The 15941-nt window shown below is 45.6% G+C and overlaps 1 protein-coding gene across 3 annotated transcripts; it reads right to left on the bottom strand.

Moving 5' to 3' along the window:
- Nucleotides 1–327: 327 nt before the first annotated feature.
- Nucleotides 328–14396, bottom strand: POGLUT1 (protein O-glucosyltransferase 1). Of its 3 annotated transcripts, XM_085561530.1 has the most exons (12): nucleotides 14299–14396; nucleotides 13996–14086; nucleotides 12082–12225; nucleotides 11509–11644; nucleotides 8795–8916; nucleotides 7239–7298; nucleotides 6150–6249; nucleotides 5308–5366; nucleotides 4567–4632; nucleotides 3345–3512; nucleotides 2777–2833; nucleotides 328–2159 (listed from the first exon to the last, which is right to left on the bottom strand). In XM_085561530.1, exons 1-12 carry the CDS (start codon nucleotides 14375–14377, stop codon nucleotides 2003–2005), a joined length of 1239 nt encoding a protein of 412 aa, XP_085417656.1. In that variant the 5' UTR covers nucleotides 14378–14396; the 3' UTR covers nucleotides 328–2002. The 3 variants fall into 3 exon arrangements, with proteins under 3 accessions (XP_085417656.1, XP_021397201.1, XP_085417791.1); XM_021541526.3 differs by lacking the exon at nucleotides 4567–4632; XM_085561665.1 differs by lacking the exons at nucleotides 13996–14086; nucleotides 14299–14396 and adding an exon at nucleotides 12639–12757.
- Between the last annotated feature and the right edge of the window lie 1545 nt (nucleotides 14397–15941).

Here is a 15941-nt window from a genome sequence, read left to right as displayed (position 1 = left end):
GCAAAGCCTGCGTGGAGAGATGGCGCCACTCATGGGGCTCACTGCCTTTCCTGAAACACCTCTGTTGTGAATTCTTCCTTTCACCAAAGAAGTGAAAGCTCCCCACCAGGAGAGGTGCCTGGGCCTTCCCACCGGGCTTGTGCATATTTTAACCCATGATTCTTGAATTCCCGGGATTCTTCCCCCACTCCTGAAGAATCATCACTTTGGCCAAGGGCCACCTAAGCTGCAACAATCAAGTGTCATCGCAAGATCTATGGGTGGAAAAGCTGGGGCTCTGCAGACCTCCTATCACTCTTCTGATGAAGAAAATGCATCCAACAAAACTTCATTTTTTGTTTTATTCCAAAAAGCCCTTCATTACAAATGGTTTTAAAATATCATACAGAGATGTTCGGTTTCTTGGAGTGCTGTCTCTCTGTTGGCTAAAAATAGAAAACCAGAAAACCCCTTCCACTCTGGCACAACTTTCCTGGGAAACCAGGTTAATGCCCCATTCTGTTTCCTTTGCTGGATGAAATAACCCCAGCACTGGTCCCAAAACCAACACACTGCCCCAGCAACCAGCACTTGATCAATAGTGCAGCTGCTATGTCCCTGTGCCAGGGCTGCAAGGCCTCTGCGAGGGCACACATTAAATGTTATTGTTCCATGCAATTTCCTTCTTCCCTGATACACACTGACTGCAGAGGGCCTGAGAGCTGTTGCTATCATCCTCTTCCATTATAATGTGCTGCTCTCTCAGCCTTGAGGCTGCTTTACCAACAAGGAGGCTCCCCTGGGAGGCTCCTGTGTCCCTCCTGGCACCCCACACTCTTCCTGTCTGGGTGCCAGAGAAGATGCTGCTGCCTCCAGCCTCTTATCTTAGGGGGCACAGAGCATTTCAGGAATTGCAGTCCTTAGCCAAGAGGCTGTGGTGGGCATAAACACAGCGAGCACAATCAGCCTGTGAGCAACTCAAAATGGGTAATGTGAGCAGTAGCTGCTACTGTGTGACTGAAGACATTCCCTCAACCAGGCTGAAGGAGATGAAAAAAGAAGTGGCACAGATGTGGGGAAGAAAAGCAAGTAGTAAAGTGAGCAGATGTATTACCAGTCTCAAAAAAAAAAAGGCCACCCCCCCCCCAAAAAAAAAACAAAAACAAAAAAAAAAAACCAAACCAAAAAAAAAAAAACAAACACTTAAAATAATCCTGGAAAGATTACAGAAGGGGATCAGAGCAGACTCTGCACTTCTGGAAAAAGGAAGTGCTGAATCTACCTCAGTGAATACTTTCTCTGGGTTCCTAAGGATGACATCCCAGGATGTCTGGCCAGGCAGCTGGTGAGAGATAATTAACAGGGGCTCAGTTGTGCAGGGCTGTGCAGGCACCCAGCTCATCTGCTGGAGGAAGAATCTCTGTCTCAGTTGCCAAGCACATCACTGGTGATGGCCCCATCACCACCGTATGCTGATCCCCTGTGAGGTAGGTAGGGTAACTCTGCAAGGATCAGTTATCCTCCAAGGGCATGTCAAAACCTTACCATCGACCTCTAAAACCCAACATAAACCCTAAGCTACCCAGAAAGTTATATAGCCCCAAATCCCAGTACCTGCGTTTGTCAGAGAACACCTAATACCCCAAGTGCTATCACCCAGCTGAGAAAACATTTGCCAAACAAAGGGGCAAGTATTTACTAGCTGAGTGCAGCTCAGCCTGTGTCCTTTGCCATGACCTTTGGTAATAAGTCCACTAAGGCTTCTCATCGACTGAATGGGATTTAGGATCATTTTGAGACAGGTAGTAACTAAGTCCTAAATGCTAACATCCCTCCTCTAGGCATGACTGACCACCCCATTAGTCTTAATCCAATATGCTGCTTAACATTCTTGAGGTGACAATATAACCAGGTCCCAGTGCAGTTCTACTGTGAAAGGTAAGTCTGAGAGAGCAAGAAATAATACTGATCTTCAGATTTCCACAGTGACCAGTTTGAGCCAGAGAGAAAAACAGAGAAGTCTCTACAGTTCTGTTTTCAGCTGTCCAGAAGTGATCTCGCTGTAGCTTTTCCTCCTTTTCACTTTGTAAGTCAAGATCTGGGAATATTCAGACAGCAGATGCTCCCAGTAGCAAGAGATGTCCTCCATCTCCAAGTGCTCAGTGATGAACTGACGTCCCCTAGAGACACACAAGTCACAGTCAGGACTGTTTTCCAGTTCCTACAAGAGTCATTAGTTTTGGTTTGGATGTATATCAACTTTCGCATTTCCTTGTTTCAAATGAGAAACAACACACACTGCTCTGTACTGTCTGTTTTAATTTTACAATTTTCATTCATGCTCACAGCTCTGACGGCTGCAGTGCTTTTGCTATCCTCAGGACGGTATTTGCTATCTGGGATAATAAATATCAGATTCCACTTATCACATGCAACTAGAGCAGCCCTGATGCATGCTGCTTCAGAGCAGCCTGGATAGATAATGTTTACAGCGCAGACACAGCTCCCAGGAGCCAGCTTGTGTCATACTGAGATGAAAGCTCCCAACCTCTGCCAGCTTTCCATGGGGTTCCTGACATGGGTCACATGTGAACTGAAGAGCTAAGCACAGCATCCTGCTCTCTGCTTCCCTCTGCTTGCTATCACTGCTCCAGCCCTCCTACTCTTATTGCAGAAGATCAGTTATACTGCACCCTACTAATACTGGTTGTCTTTGATGGGCAACCCCTTCAAAAGCAGTGTAAGACAATGTTTTAGAAGAAGACTGCCTAATAGCCAGGAAGCACATACTGCTTACCTCTCTGAAATTTCTTGTGCTATGGCATCGTTTTCCTTTACAAACTGCAAGAGCTCCCTAAAATGAAGACACATACACAGAAAAAAAAAAAAAAGCTATGAAACAACTGGCTCAGTGGAGAACATAATCCCTTAGCTAAATTGTTGGGGAGGGTGAGGTTAAGAGTCTACAAGTGAGTGAAAGAGCTGCTCACCTCAGCACAGAAGCAACTTCTCTGCTTGATTGTTTCACATCACTTCTGGACAACTTCCTGAAATCTGGGAGCTAACACATTTTTGGCCCACTGGTTAAGTTCTTCTCCCCCCTTATCACTGTTGCCCACTTGCAAATTTAAGTGTCTAGTGCCTGCTGATTTCAGTGAGAGTGAGAATCTTACTCCAGTGTAACTGCACTCCCCAAATCAGCAAAGGATTCTCTGGGGGTAGTGATGAAAAGACCATGACCTCCAAAAATCTTTGCCTGATGCCTCAGAGTGGAGGCACTTCATGGCCTAACACAAACCATCCCACCTTCCCAAAGGCTTCCCCATGGTATGCAATGCTCCATGCAGTGGCCTCAGGCCCCACACCTGACGTCAGAGAGGTCTGACCGCACCGGGATGTAGTGGAGCCAAGGCTTCAGCTGGGGGTAGAAGAACTCCAACCACTCCTCTCCGACATGGAAGACGAGTGAGCCGCACAGGAAAAGGTGCTTCAAGCGGAAACTGGCCGCCACTCCCCGGAAATTAAACAGGTACCTTTGAAAGGAAGAGCAAAGAGAGGGACCTGATCACACATCCTGTGTGAGGAAATGCACTAAGGTGTGCTGGTCTCCAAGGAGCGGTGAACCTTCCCTGACAGGCAGCAGCTGAGCAGCACACCAGTCACTAAAACAGAGGAAAGGCATTTATTTGAAGCTGCTCACAGGAAAGGTGAGCTGAAGTTAAGGGTGTGCTGGGTGAGTTTCTGCTGTCAAAACTCACTGAGAAATTCAAGGTGTGAGGCTTTACCTCTGATAAAGGCACTGTCTGTGACAAACCAATGAGGCCTTGTGGACAATTGCCAGCAAAGCATGGAAGATCACAATATGGATTCCGTGACCCTATGGGGTCACTCAGAGGCTTTATCAACCACAAGGAAATTCTTTCCAATTCTCTCTTGCCTTTCAGTGAAGTTTTTCTGTTCATCATTGTGCTTTGCCACATCTATCTCAGGTTATTTTTTCCTCTGGGATTCTGCTTTAATCTGAATGTAATTGTTTCATAGTAACTTGGGAATGCAACCATAGGAGGTTAAATGGGCCAGCATACAACAGATGGACTTTGCAGATAACGAAGAATCCAAAAGTTTGTTTTCAGTATTTTCTGCCAAGTTAGAAAAGTGGGCTTGACTGTGGCAAGGGGGTATTTCTCTTAGCAAACTGTATCTCATAGGGATGTTTCTTTGCTTACTTGTTTTCTTGATCAAACCCACATTTCTTCTATTATATAGAAAGCTGTTTTTCCTACGGGTAAACCTCCCCAGAACATATACTGATCTTTGAAGTTAAACATTTTGAGCCGGGGGAAGAGAGTTCTTCCTTTAATGAAGCTATTTTGGGTGGAGCTTATATATTAGATATATTTAGGGCAAGATGGGAATTACAGCTAAACTTAGCACAGCAGTAAATAACAAGGAGTAAATCTGAAATTACTTTGCATCCTTTGTACTACCTAGGATTTCAAAACAAGGACAAGGAGCACACTGTATTAGGAACTCAACAAATACATGTAGAGATGCAACAAGAATGATGGCCTGGAAGCAAGCAATTACCTTTGCCCAATTCCAGACACAGCTCCCACCATCCATGACCTCAGCCAAGCCAGCCTGCTGTAACACCTACACTGAAAGCAGCAGACAAAAGTTGGTGTTGACCCTACCTCCCTGAGCTACAACAAAAGTGTGTGAGAAGGTCTCAGCCTACACCATATGATGGGCTGGGGAGCGACAGAGTTGGGCGGTGTACGTGTAACAGAAGGGAGAAATCTGTGCTACAGTCTAGTGAAATACAAAATAAGACAAGTCAATCACATTTGCACAAAAACACAGATTCAGCCAAATGACTGAGCTCTTATATCAGCAGATCCTGGCTGGCTGAATGACAACTAGCAGAAGAAAAAGCAAAACATCTTATACACAAGTGCACACACACTAAGAGTTTATATTGTAAATGGAAACCTGTAAGTGTTACACCAAAAAACCCTCATTAAGTAGTTAAAGAATAAAAACCTTTGTAAATCAAAACCACATTCTCCTAAACAACATAAAAAGTATGAATTAATACTAGGTGTGCTCAATCAGATTTCAGGTTCTCTCTTTTACTATATACACCCAGTGGCAGCACTTGTCATGCTAAACTCACAAATTTTCAACTGTCTTATATCTGCTCACAAGCTTTCATATCTACATGAAGCTGGTTGTTGAATTAGACCTTAAAATAAAATGAGACCCTATACCATGCAAGGAAAGACTAACCCACAGCCCTTGAAAAGCTTTACTAATCAAAACTCTTACTTGTATTTGCAGTGATCAACCAGTGGAATTTCCTTTGCAGGAGGCTTTCCTAAGGTATCCTTAAAATAAAGAGAAATTAAAACCAAAACAAAACAGTAAGCTTCAAATAATGATTTAACTTGTTTTCCTTCTCAGTTAGAAACAAAGGTGATGTGTCAAAACCTTCCATTCCCACTTCTGAGAAAACCTTCTCTGGTGGGCTGTTAGAAGGATTATAAAGAATTCCCAGCCCTTCAAACATGAAAAAAAGCTCAGTAAATTACACACTGCCTGTAAGTGAATGCCAGCACAAACACATTAAATGATAATGTTTTGTTGGCAGCTACAGAGTGGAAAACAGCTTGGGACAATGAACTGTGTGAAGCCAAGTGTAACTGGATTAGCCAAGACTGTCTGGAGAGAGCTGGACTGTAGACTAAGTAAGAAACGAAAAAGTTATCAGCAACAGTTATCACAAAGTTATCCACAATGAGATCAAGAAATGGAGAAAACAGAAAAAGGCTTGAAGACTGACAACACCAGAGAGGCGGCTCAGAGACAGAAGGGGAAGGGTTGGCCAATTTTGTTGTTGTGGGAGAGGAGGAGATTGGCAGAGATTCATTTTCTTATGTGTTTTCCTTTCCTTGAACAACAAGCATGGAAGGAAGTGTTTGGCCTGCCAGGCTCTAGAGACTCTTTTCTTTCATCTGTTAGAGGTGCAGCCATCAAGGAACTACAAACCTCCCCCACTCTAAAGGATCACCCACAACTCTCCAACAAGATGTTTGTCTCCCATCAAAGCCATCTTGCAATGCCACCTTTTCTGGCCTTCACACTCAGAAGACAGACTAACACCCACACACCTTTTCAGATTTCCAAGCCTGGTTTTTAGTGTACTCAGCATCAACAAGTTCTGGGTTTTCTCGGGACAGCAGGATGAGGGGATCTCTCTCAGGGCTTGTTCTGAAAAAGAAACGTTATCACTACTTGCTAATCCCCATGACTCAACACAGCTAACAGACTACAGGACTTGAGGCACTGCTTCTTTCTGAGGCTGACCTCCCTGTGTGCCCCCAAAACACTATGAAGTGTGTACCACAGTGTATTTCTGCCCAAGGGTATATTAACAGAAGAAAATGAGTTATGGGTACCAGAAGTATTTGACTGACTACATATTTAACAGTATTATTTAAACAATTCCCAAGACAAATCCTGCTTCCTTTATCCTGAAGGGTGCCAAATACTCTGACTCCCACCTAAGTCAGAGAGAGTTAAGAGATGCTCAGTATCTTCAGCAGTGATCCCTCTAACAGGACTTTAAAACACTGCTGATAAACAAGGTTATTACATCCTTGTGAGACATTCCCCATCACCTGCTGAGCCTACCTGGAAAGCCACCAAATCCTTCCCTATTGGGGAAGGGGAAGAAACAAAGTGTGGAGCTTAGCATTGTTTCAAACTACCACTGGAGAAAGGTCAAAAAAAATATTCTCTTATCTCCCACTACTTGGGTAACTTAGGGCCAGAATACTTTTCATTCAGTGTGGAGCACTGGCAGAGCAAATAAAGCATTCATATTGGCAGGATGCATGAATAGCAATACTAAATCTTTAAATTTGTATCAAGCACCTGCAGTTCCCTTCACAGAACAAAACAAGTGGGCTCCTGAGGTGACAGTTTTAGTCATTAAGAAATAATGTGGCAAATCTATCACAACTTCTGTTTCCAGTATTAGGTGATTAAAATAAACTAGTTGCAAATGGCAGTTCTTCTGGAGAATAACTAATAGTGCAATACTGTATAACATGTCTCACTTTCCTTACTTTTGGAAAATACACTGTGAGGTGCACTTAATTAGAGTTTAGGTCTAGGAGACATGGAAATTTCTACATATAGAGAGCTGTCACAGCCCCTGTTGGTAGAATCTTCTGTTGCAGGAAAAAAATGCTCACCTGGATCCTCGGAAATATCCCTTAGAGATTTTTTTCTTCCATGGCCATTTTTCTGCAGATCTGAAAATATTTTTTATACATGGTAATAAATTATTTAATATAACCATGAAACAACACTCTCATCAGCTTTCACAGCATGATGTCTTCTTCTATTCTTCATTTTTGATGGAAATAACTTTCTTCATTATAGCACACAAAAACTCTCAGCCAGGTCCAATGAAACAGGTTTTCCTGTAAATATTGTGTTTCAGGCAACCTAATACAGACTACTTTCCAGAACACCTTTCAGGCAAAACAATGTATTACACACAGCTCCCTACCAAACCTTGAAGAGTATTAAAAGTTTACCTAATCCACTTCTTGTGCTGTGGCTTTATTTTGCTATAGTTCACTGAATATGGATAGTGAAAAAATGACTACAGAGTTTCTAATCAGTCATTTCCCACTACAAAACAAAAACTACCAATCAAGAAACAAAAAACACACGTAGTGTTTTGCACTTAAAGCACAAGAGTTCATTGTTTTTATTATTCACTTTCATTTTAAATCAAATCAAGTCCTTCAAGATAGCTGTTCACCTAGGGTTTTTTTCTGCCAGTGCAGTCACCTGCCTCACCACTTCTCAGGGGAACTCTGCCATATTTTTCTACTGCACCTGGTGGAACATGCAGGTCCTTACCCTCAAGCTGATCTGCCTGTGCAGGTCAAGTTTTGCTTTTCCTTATAGTGAAAACACAAGCTTTGCACCTCCATTACACTACAACACATTAAGCTTTAGCTATGAATAATCATGTGGATCTTCAGATTTTGAAGAATGAAAGATTCAACCTTGCATTTGGACGTCAATTACATAGAAGTATTTTATTGATATTTTGTTTCTGTGTTCACTCACTGTTGCATACTTGCTTTGTCACTTTCCATGGGAATCAGCCCCTTACTCTGCTAATAAATCAAAACATCCTGCCAAAAGGAAGACCTCCAGCCAGATATGTCTTCTGTTTAGCCCAGTGGTGACTTTTGATTCCTAGGAATGATTCCGGGTTTTTGTATTGCACAATGACACTAAAGTAAAAGCAGATCTAAAGAAGGCTTTCCTTTAGCCTTCCAATAGCTTATACAAACATCCTGGATCATCCCTGCAGTAAAAAAACCACAGCTCCTAGAGAAGTAGTTGAAAAGAAAGAAAAATATTTCTGTATGTCAGGGGAGATTTCTGCAGGCAAAAGATAACTGCTACTTTATTGACAAACCTGCTCTCCCCAAACCTGATAGTAATCTGGCCCTGACAGCATGAAGGATGTGCACAGTTTGTCCTCTGCATTCCTTACTAAAGGGTTGCAAACAGAGGAGCTAATTATAACTTCCAGTGACATCATGCAAGGTTTCCATGGAGAATTCCCATACAGCAGTTAGGCTGTAGGTAGTTAATGTGAGGCAGCAGGACAGATCACAGCCCAACAGACTTATGGTCTTAGACATCAACAGTGGCCCAGTGCAAGATGGAATTTTGTCTTCCATGACACCTCCCCCCACACATAACCATTTCCAAAACATACCTTCTGAGGTCCTCTCTCATGAGGTCCCAGCGCCCTAAACCTGTTGGGTAAATTGGCCAAACAGCTGGTCCTCCTTCCCAAAATGTCCAGGCAGGATACATGATATCATTGTATTCAGAAGTCTTGAGAAAAAGCAGAGTTATGCAAGAATGAGAGTAATATCTACTTTGGTTTACTAACTGAGCCCACCAGTAAATGTTCCTTCTGGGAGTTCTGTTAGCTTTCTCCATTATGTGTCCAAAAGAGGTCAAAAGAGCTTTGGAGACACCATTTGCTGGGCTTACAGAATCACAGAATTATTAGGGTTGGAAGGGACCTGTGGAGATCAGTCAGTCCAACCCCCCTGCCATGGCAGGTCACCTGGAGCAGGTTACACAGAAACACGTCCAGGGGGGGTTCAGAATGTCTCCAGACAGGGAGGCTCCACAACCTCCCTGGGCAGGGCTCATATGAAGACAGCTTGATGCTGAAATGCTTCAATGACTTTAAAAAGGCTTTGTCTTGCTGTGTGATGACACAGGACTTTTATGTAGAAAACAGCAAAAGAGATCCATGATGCAGTTGATTAGTAAATAGCAGAAGACCTGAGCTCAACTCACCTTTCTAAAGGCTTGTGCCTATGTGTAGCTACAAATATTTTCTTCTGATGATAAGTCAAGAGGCATTATTACCTCCTCAGAGATAGAGGCACTTAGAGACACTTTCACATTAAGGTTTCCAACACTTCATTTCATTCCAGACTTCCCAGAGATCACTTAACAATTCACTGTAACAAATATCCAGGTCATGTAAGAATTCCAGTTCTTCACTCCTGTCTGGTTGCTTAAGTCCCCATATATTATCAGAGGGAAGACCAGCACTTAAAGACTAAACCCTTCCATGAAATCAGACTTTAGGCAACTTCCTTGCCCTAGTAGTAAACTTCCTAAATAATTATCCATCTATCTGTCACCTGGAGATACTGGAGAGTCCAAGGCCACTGAGGTAGTTAGGAAGTTAGTGCACATGACTTATGAACAGGGGCTGAGGAATGGGTTCGTCCATGCACAGGAAGAAGGGGCTTGGGTGAATGTAAATGCCATCCCCTACTGCCTAATGGGAGAGTTCAGGAGGAGGCACACTTTTCTGTAGTGCAGAGCCAGAATGAATGGCAGCAGGCTTTGATTACAAGAGGAGAAATTCCAGTTAAATAGTGGGAAGTGCATTTTCATTCTGACAACAGGTCAAAGTCTGTGAATGCCCTGTCCCCAGGGATGCTCAGATCTGAACAGGATGCAGCCCAGAGCTGTTCTACTCTGAGCAAAGGTGCTAGACTGGGTGACCATGTGTGGTCCCTTCCAACTTGAATGAGTGTGTGCTTCTCTACCTTCCCAGTCCTGCTACCAGGCACTGGTTAGAGACCATGACAGCTCCATGATCAGCTTTCTGAGATGCAGAACAGGACAATACTTCAATCCCTTATACTTTCAGGTTTAGAAAGCTCGTGGGATCAGCACCCTGAAGTCTTCCTGACACTGGCTGCTGAAATGTGAGCTGTGCCTGGGTCACTGGGTTTCAGTTAAGATAGGGATGAGGTTACAGTTCATGTACTGGACAACAGTGAGTGCAGAGCTCAGTTTCTAGCAAGGCACTCAGGGGCAGAATGATGAACACAGCTGCGAAGATTAAACTCCTGCAACCTGCTTTGCAAAAACTTGTGTTCTGCTGGCTAGAGTTAAGGTTGTTCAGTGGTCAAGGAGCAAGACAGTTTGGCTTTGCTGCTGCATCCAGCAGTGAACATGGTTACTGCCTGTACTGAAAATCTAGAGAGAATTTTAGGATTGCTGTAGAGTAGGCAATAGTTATGAATCATATTATGGTTCAGATTGCATGAGCTGAAGATGTTCAGAGTAAGATGCTGCAAGTTAGCAGAAACAGAGCTGGGTTTGAACTAGCAACACCAAAGAGTTCATTGCTTCTCCTTGCATCTTATTGTCTGCTGGACTTCAGCCAAGAATAGGAAATAGTCATGGAAGTGCAGGATTTGAGCATACAGGGATATCCTAAGGCAAAGCAAGATTAGCCAAATCCTGAGGTGTAAGAACATTTTGTTGAAAAGGATGAGGCCCTGTGCTACAGTCAGGTTTAAGAGCGGGAAAGGTAGGAAAACATGGAGGAGGGCTCTTGAGTCTGGGAATGGAGAAGCAAAGAATGATTGTCTCCATGCATGTGTGCACCTCTGCATATGTGTGCACATTTGCAGGTGGAAAAGGGAATCCAGGAGAAAAGGGTTCACAGAAGGTGACAAGATTATAAAAACACCCATCTGTGGCACCACATAAAAAGGACTAATATATTCACATTAAATGAGATAACTGTATGACCACTGACATGATCAAAAATCCTTAATATTGCTGATAAACTATGGCTACAATTTTAACAGAGGTATTGTAGCAAATGGGAGGGATGCTGGCACATATCCCACCCAGATGTGTATCATTCCACTGCAGCAGAGGTACACTTTTTGACCTGGAAGAGGGGAAAAGCTGATCTATCAAATTGATTTGTAAGTCTGTCTGTCAGAAAACTGGAAGCAAAAGGAAACAAAGGGCAAGAAAGAGCAAGCAATTTTGATGCACACAAAATCTGCAGAGAACTATCCTCAAAAATATGTTCCCAAGATAAAAAAGGACATGCACATCTTGGAAATGCTTGGCTTTTATAAGTGTGTTTACCTTGCTAAAGGAGAAGACTGGGATAATGGGTTTCATCCACTTGGGAACCTGAGGGTAGTCTCGCACATTGATTACCATTTCCATGTCAGGGAGGCGGTGGATGATCCCCAGAATGAAGTGCTCAACTCCACTGCATCTGTGGAGAAATAACACATGTCAAATGAGCTATAAGGAGGCAGATTCCTGCAGTCTCTTGTAGGCCTTCCTCTGCACAGAGGCAGAAGAGATGGCAAGCCTAAGCCATACTATGGTGCAAACTGGGAACTGCCTACAGCAGCCTCCAAGTCCCACTGCAGTATGGGCACCAGTGAGGCAACACATCCTATTAAATCTGGCCTGATCTGAATTTCTCTGGGATTCCACAACCAACCAACCCTTTGTGCACTGTGTAGTGCAACAGTGACACTTTCCCACTGATGCATATAAGCCTAGTAGTTTATTTCCCAGGCTCCTGCTCTGATGAGGAATTCAGACCTCTGAAATATCATTGTACCCAATAACTGCCAACTTGGCAGTGTTGGAAGTACTCTTCTGTCCCAGTTAGGGAGAGCAGATCCTCTGCACAGCTCTTACCTTGCAGGGAACATGCAGTCCTGCTCACGATACAGTTTGTTTTTAATTATTTGGTAGTGGGTCCCGAGCTTCCGGCTCACCACGTCTGACATTGTCTCCTTGGAAATGCCACCTCGAAAAGGAGCCAGGTCCTGCTTCCAGACACTGAAACAAAACCATCAGCCATTATTATGTACCACAGGGAGGATACTGTGCATTAAATACTGCAGTGTGCAGAACAAACTTCTAGCTAAAAGAAGCTCCATATAGCTTCTAGGAGCTCTGGTGTGACACTTTAAGTCACTTGGAAGTTACTCAGAGACTCATAGGTCCAAGTTTCACACTTTTACCTAGGTGCCGTTTGCCTGAACACAAAGCTCAGCATAGGACAACTCTAGTCGCTCTCTCACAAAAGTACCTGACCTACCCTGCCATGTTTTGGGTAAAACCCACCAGCTCACTTCACCCTTGTGCTCTGGCTCTCCAAAAATGATGGGGCACACCAAGACTAAATTCCTCACACAATGTCATGCCATGTAGATATTAAATGTAGGTAACAGTCTAGTTGCATGAAATACCATCACCCAGGAACACTGGCTGAGTGAAAGCTGACACAGGAGGACAGGCCTATGCAGCACGTCCTGTGACTTCTGCACACCACCAGCGAGCTCCAGGAATACAGCATGGAAGCACAAACCTAATAAATATAAGAAAACACAGGAGGAAGATGCAACTTATATAAAATTAGTCTAAAAGTCCTGTGATCTAACTGCTTGGAGCATGTTAAACAGTGTCAGACTGTAACAGCCAAGGAAACATTCTTTGCTTTTAGGTAGACATTTCATCAATGTTTCAGTTTAAGAAAACACTGTCAGGGTGATCCCATTGTGTGAGTGGCCAAACACTGGTACAGGCTGCAGAGAGAGGCTGTAGAGTTTCTTTGGTATATTAATGTTGAGCTATTCAAAACCTGACCAGTCACAGTCCTGGCAACCCTACTTGAGCAGAGCGGTTGGACTTGATGATCTCAAGAGGTCCCCTTCAACCTCCAGAATTCTGTTATTTCTTAATTGGATAGAGAGCAGTAAAACTATGTCAGGAATTGCCATTGTGGAGACAGTCTGACAACAACAGCATGAGCAGTGTGGTAGGGATGCAAACAGGATGAGCTTGAGGACAGGAAGAGAGATGCAGTGCCATGGCACATTCACAGCCTAACTTCATGTTACTATTGCCTGTCATGATCTGCAGCAGATTTTTGGAGGTTGTAATCACTTGGGAAAGTGTCTGGCCTAAAGGTGGGCAGGAGCTGGTGTGTTTAAAGATTAGGATATGTCTTTAGGTTGTATCTGGATTGGAACTTAGGAAAGACTGGAAAGCTCAGCTAGAAGAGACTTTCCCTCATCAATATTTCAAGAGGAATGAGTATCAAAAACTCCAAACAGAGTGTACAAACAGTAGCTCAATATGACTCATCTGATTTTAAAAGTCAATATAGCACTCAAACCCCAAAATGAGTGAGCACATCTGATACTTTTAAATAGGAGGCTTGAAGTTGGGCATCTCTGTTTCTGCATCTGAAATCCTAATCCTAAAGGCAGAAGGATACGGTAACTTCTAAATTCGTTTTCCTCCTTTAAATAAAAATGCTGATTAAACGTATCAACCCTCCCCAGCCCTACTGAGTGAGAGGGCAGAAGTGGGTTGTTAAGAGAAGTGTCACCAGCTATGTGTATGCTTTACTGTGTGGTCATGCATGAAACGCCACCACACAGTGTGCTCAGCTGCAGAGGGTAACAAGGTGTGCGGCCCAGCCCAGAGCTGCAGCTGTGACACCTCTGGGCCAAAATATTCCCTGGCTTATCCCACTCCGATGCCAAAAGCATCCCCTCCTATGTCCGGACACCTGCGCAGTCGAAAGGAAACTAGTCTCACCTTTGGTGGCAGCTGCAATTTTCCTTTACACACGGCTCATAGGCTTCCACAGCTCTCTTAATTTGGCCAGCTATCGTTTTCCACTTGGCATCTAAAACACACGGGGAGGAAAAGCCAAAGGTTCGCTCCATCCGCCAGCAGAACAAGCGGCGCGCTGGGGAGGCGGGCACGGGCAGCGGGTCGGGCGCGCCTTCCAGCGCGCGTTCCGCCGCGGGGCACTGCGGGAGCCGCCCGGCCCGCCGGCCCCGGCCCCGGCCCCGGCCCCGGCCCCGGCCCCGGCCCCGGCCCCGGGCCGCCGCTCACCTGCCGCCAGGGCGGGCTGCGGGCGGCACAGCGCGGCCGCCACGGCCCACAGCGCCAGCGCCGCCCGCCCCGCGGCCATGGCCGCCGCCGCCCGGCCCAAGATGGCGGCGCGCCCGCCCCGCGCGGCCACGGGAGCTGTAGTTCCCGCCCGAGCGCTGAGGGGCGGGCGGGCGAGCATCGCCGCGCCGCGATGGCGGAGTGCCGGCGGGCGGGCGGGCATCGCCGCGCAGCGATGGCGGAGTGCCGGCGGGCGGGCGGGCATCGCCGCGCCGCGATGGCGGAGTGCCGGCGGGCGGGCGGGCATCGCCGCGCAGCGATGGCGGAGTGCCGGCGGGCGGGCGGGCATCGCCGCGCCGCGATGGCGGAGTGCCGGCGGGCGGGCGGGCATCGCCGCGCAGCGATGGCGGAGTGCCGGCGGGCGGGCGGGCATCGCCGCGCCGCGATGGCGGGGTCAGATGGGGCAGTGCCGCACAGGCAGCCGCTGCCCAGAGGAGCTCTGGGTGTGCAGCTGGGATGGCCCCTCCAAGCGTCCTCCGAGCTCCGCCCTCAGGAGTCCCGCCAGCCCCGCACGGCTCTGGCTGCCGGCCCTCGCTGCCTTCGGGCGTTTTTGGGGGAGAATTGCCCCAGAGCGCCCGGATTCGTCACGCAGCCGGCCCAGCCTGTAAGAGGCTCTTTCTCCTGGCCCGCCACTCGCTGTTGCCAAGGCCTGATTCAATTTGAACATCTAGAGTAAAGTCACAAATCTCATCGTTACTATGTAAAGGTTCAGACTGATTTGTATACATTTCCTTGCAACTTAGGGCTGTGGACTGCAAGGAGTCATGGAATCATCGGATGGTTTGGGTTGAAAGGGACTTTAAGCGTTGTTTAGTTCCTGATGTTTTTCACTAGACCAGGCTGCTCAGAGCTCCATCCAACCTGGCCTTGAACACTTCCAGGGATGGGGCATCCACAACTTTAGGCAATTTGTACCAGTGGCTCACCACCCTCATAGTAAAGAATTTTTTACCTAATAGCTAATCTAAACCCATGCTCTTTTGGTTTTAATCCATTCCTCCTTGTCCTGTCTCTACATGTTCTTGTAAAAAGTCCCCCTCCATCTTCAGGTACTGGAGGGCTGCAATTAGGTCACACCTAAGCTGTTTTTTTTCCAGGCTGGACAAACCAAATTCTCTCAGCCTTTCCTTGTAGGGGAGCTACTCCATCCCCATAGTCATCTTGGTGGCCCTCCTTTGGACTCATTGCAACACGTTGATGTCCTTCAAGGCTGAGATGATCTTTAAAGATCCCTTCCAACTCAAGCTATTTCATGGCTCTATGAAAGAAGAGAACTGAGAATCGGTGGTTGAGCACCATCAACATAATGCATAGGACTTTTACTTTGCAAAATGGTTTGTAAGAATGCAGTATTCAAAGCTACCCTCTTCTTAGTGTCTGGTAGTTGAGTTTAGGTCAGCTCGGTCATATTTGGCCATCCTTCAAGAAACAGGCTTATCAGCTGGGTGCTAGATGCAATACCCAGGCTGATAAGCCACCCAAATGAACGTAGGTCAGAGGGGTTGGGGATAAGCAGATACCATCCAAACATGAATCCAGACCAGTCAATATTCAAATGTGAACACTAAACATTCATTTTTCCTGGC

Source organism: Lonchura striata, chromosome 1, assembly GCF_050655825.1.
Source record: "Lonchura striata isolate lonStrDom1 chromosome 1, ASM5065582v1, whole genome shotgun sequence".
Classification (NCBI taxonomy): domain Eukaryota; kingdom Metazoa; phylum Chordata; class Aves; order Passeriformes; family Estrildidae; genus Lonchura; species Lonchura striata.
This window is presented reverse-complemented; position numbering and strand designations above follow the sequence as displayed.

Excerpts from the sequence above, each read along its gene's own strand:
- POGLUT1 (XM_085561530.1), bottom strand. The coding sequence starts at position 14,377 with ATGGCCGCGGGGCGGGCGGCGCTGGCGCTGTGGGCCGTGGCGGCCGCG. Across the intron at positions 11,645-12,081 it reads GACTGCATGTTCCCTGCAAG|ATGCAGTGGAGTTGAGCACT; the intron begins GTAAGAGCTGTG and ends ATTTCTCCACAG. Across the intron at positions 3,513-4,566 it reads GTGTCTGGAATTGGGCAAAG|GTACCTGTTTAATTTCCGGG; the intron begins GTAATTGCTTGC and ends TTCCTTTCAAAG.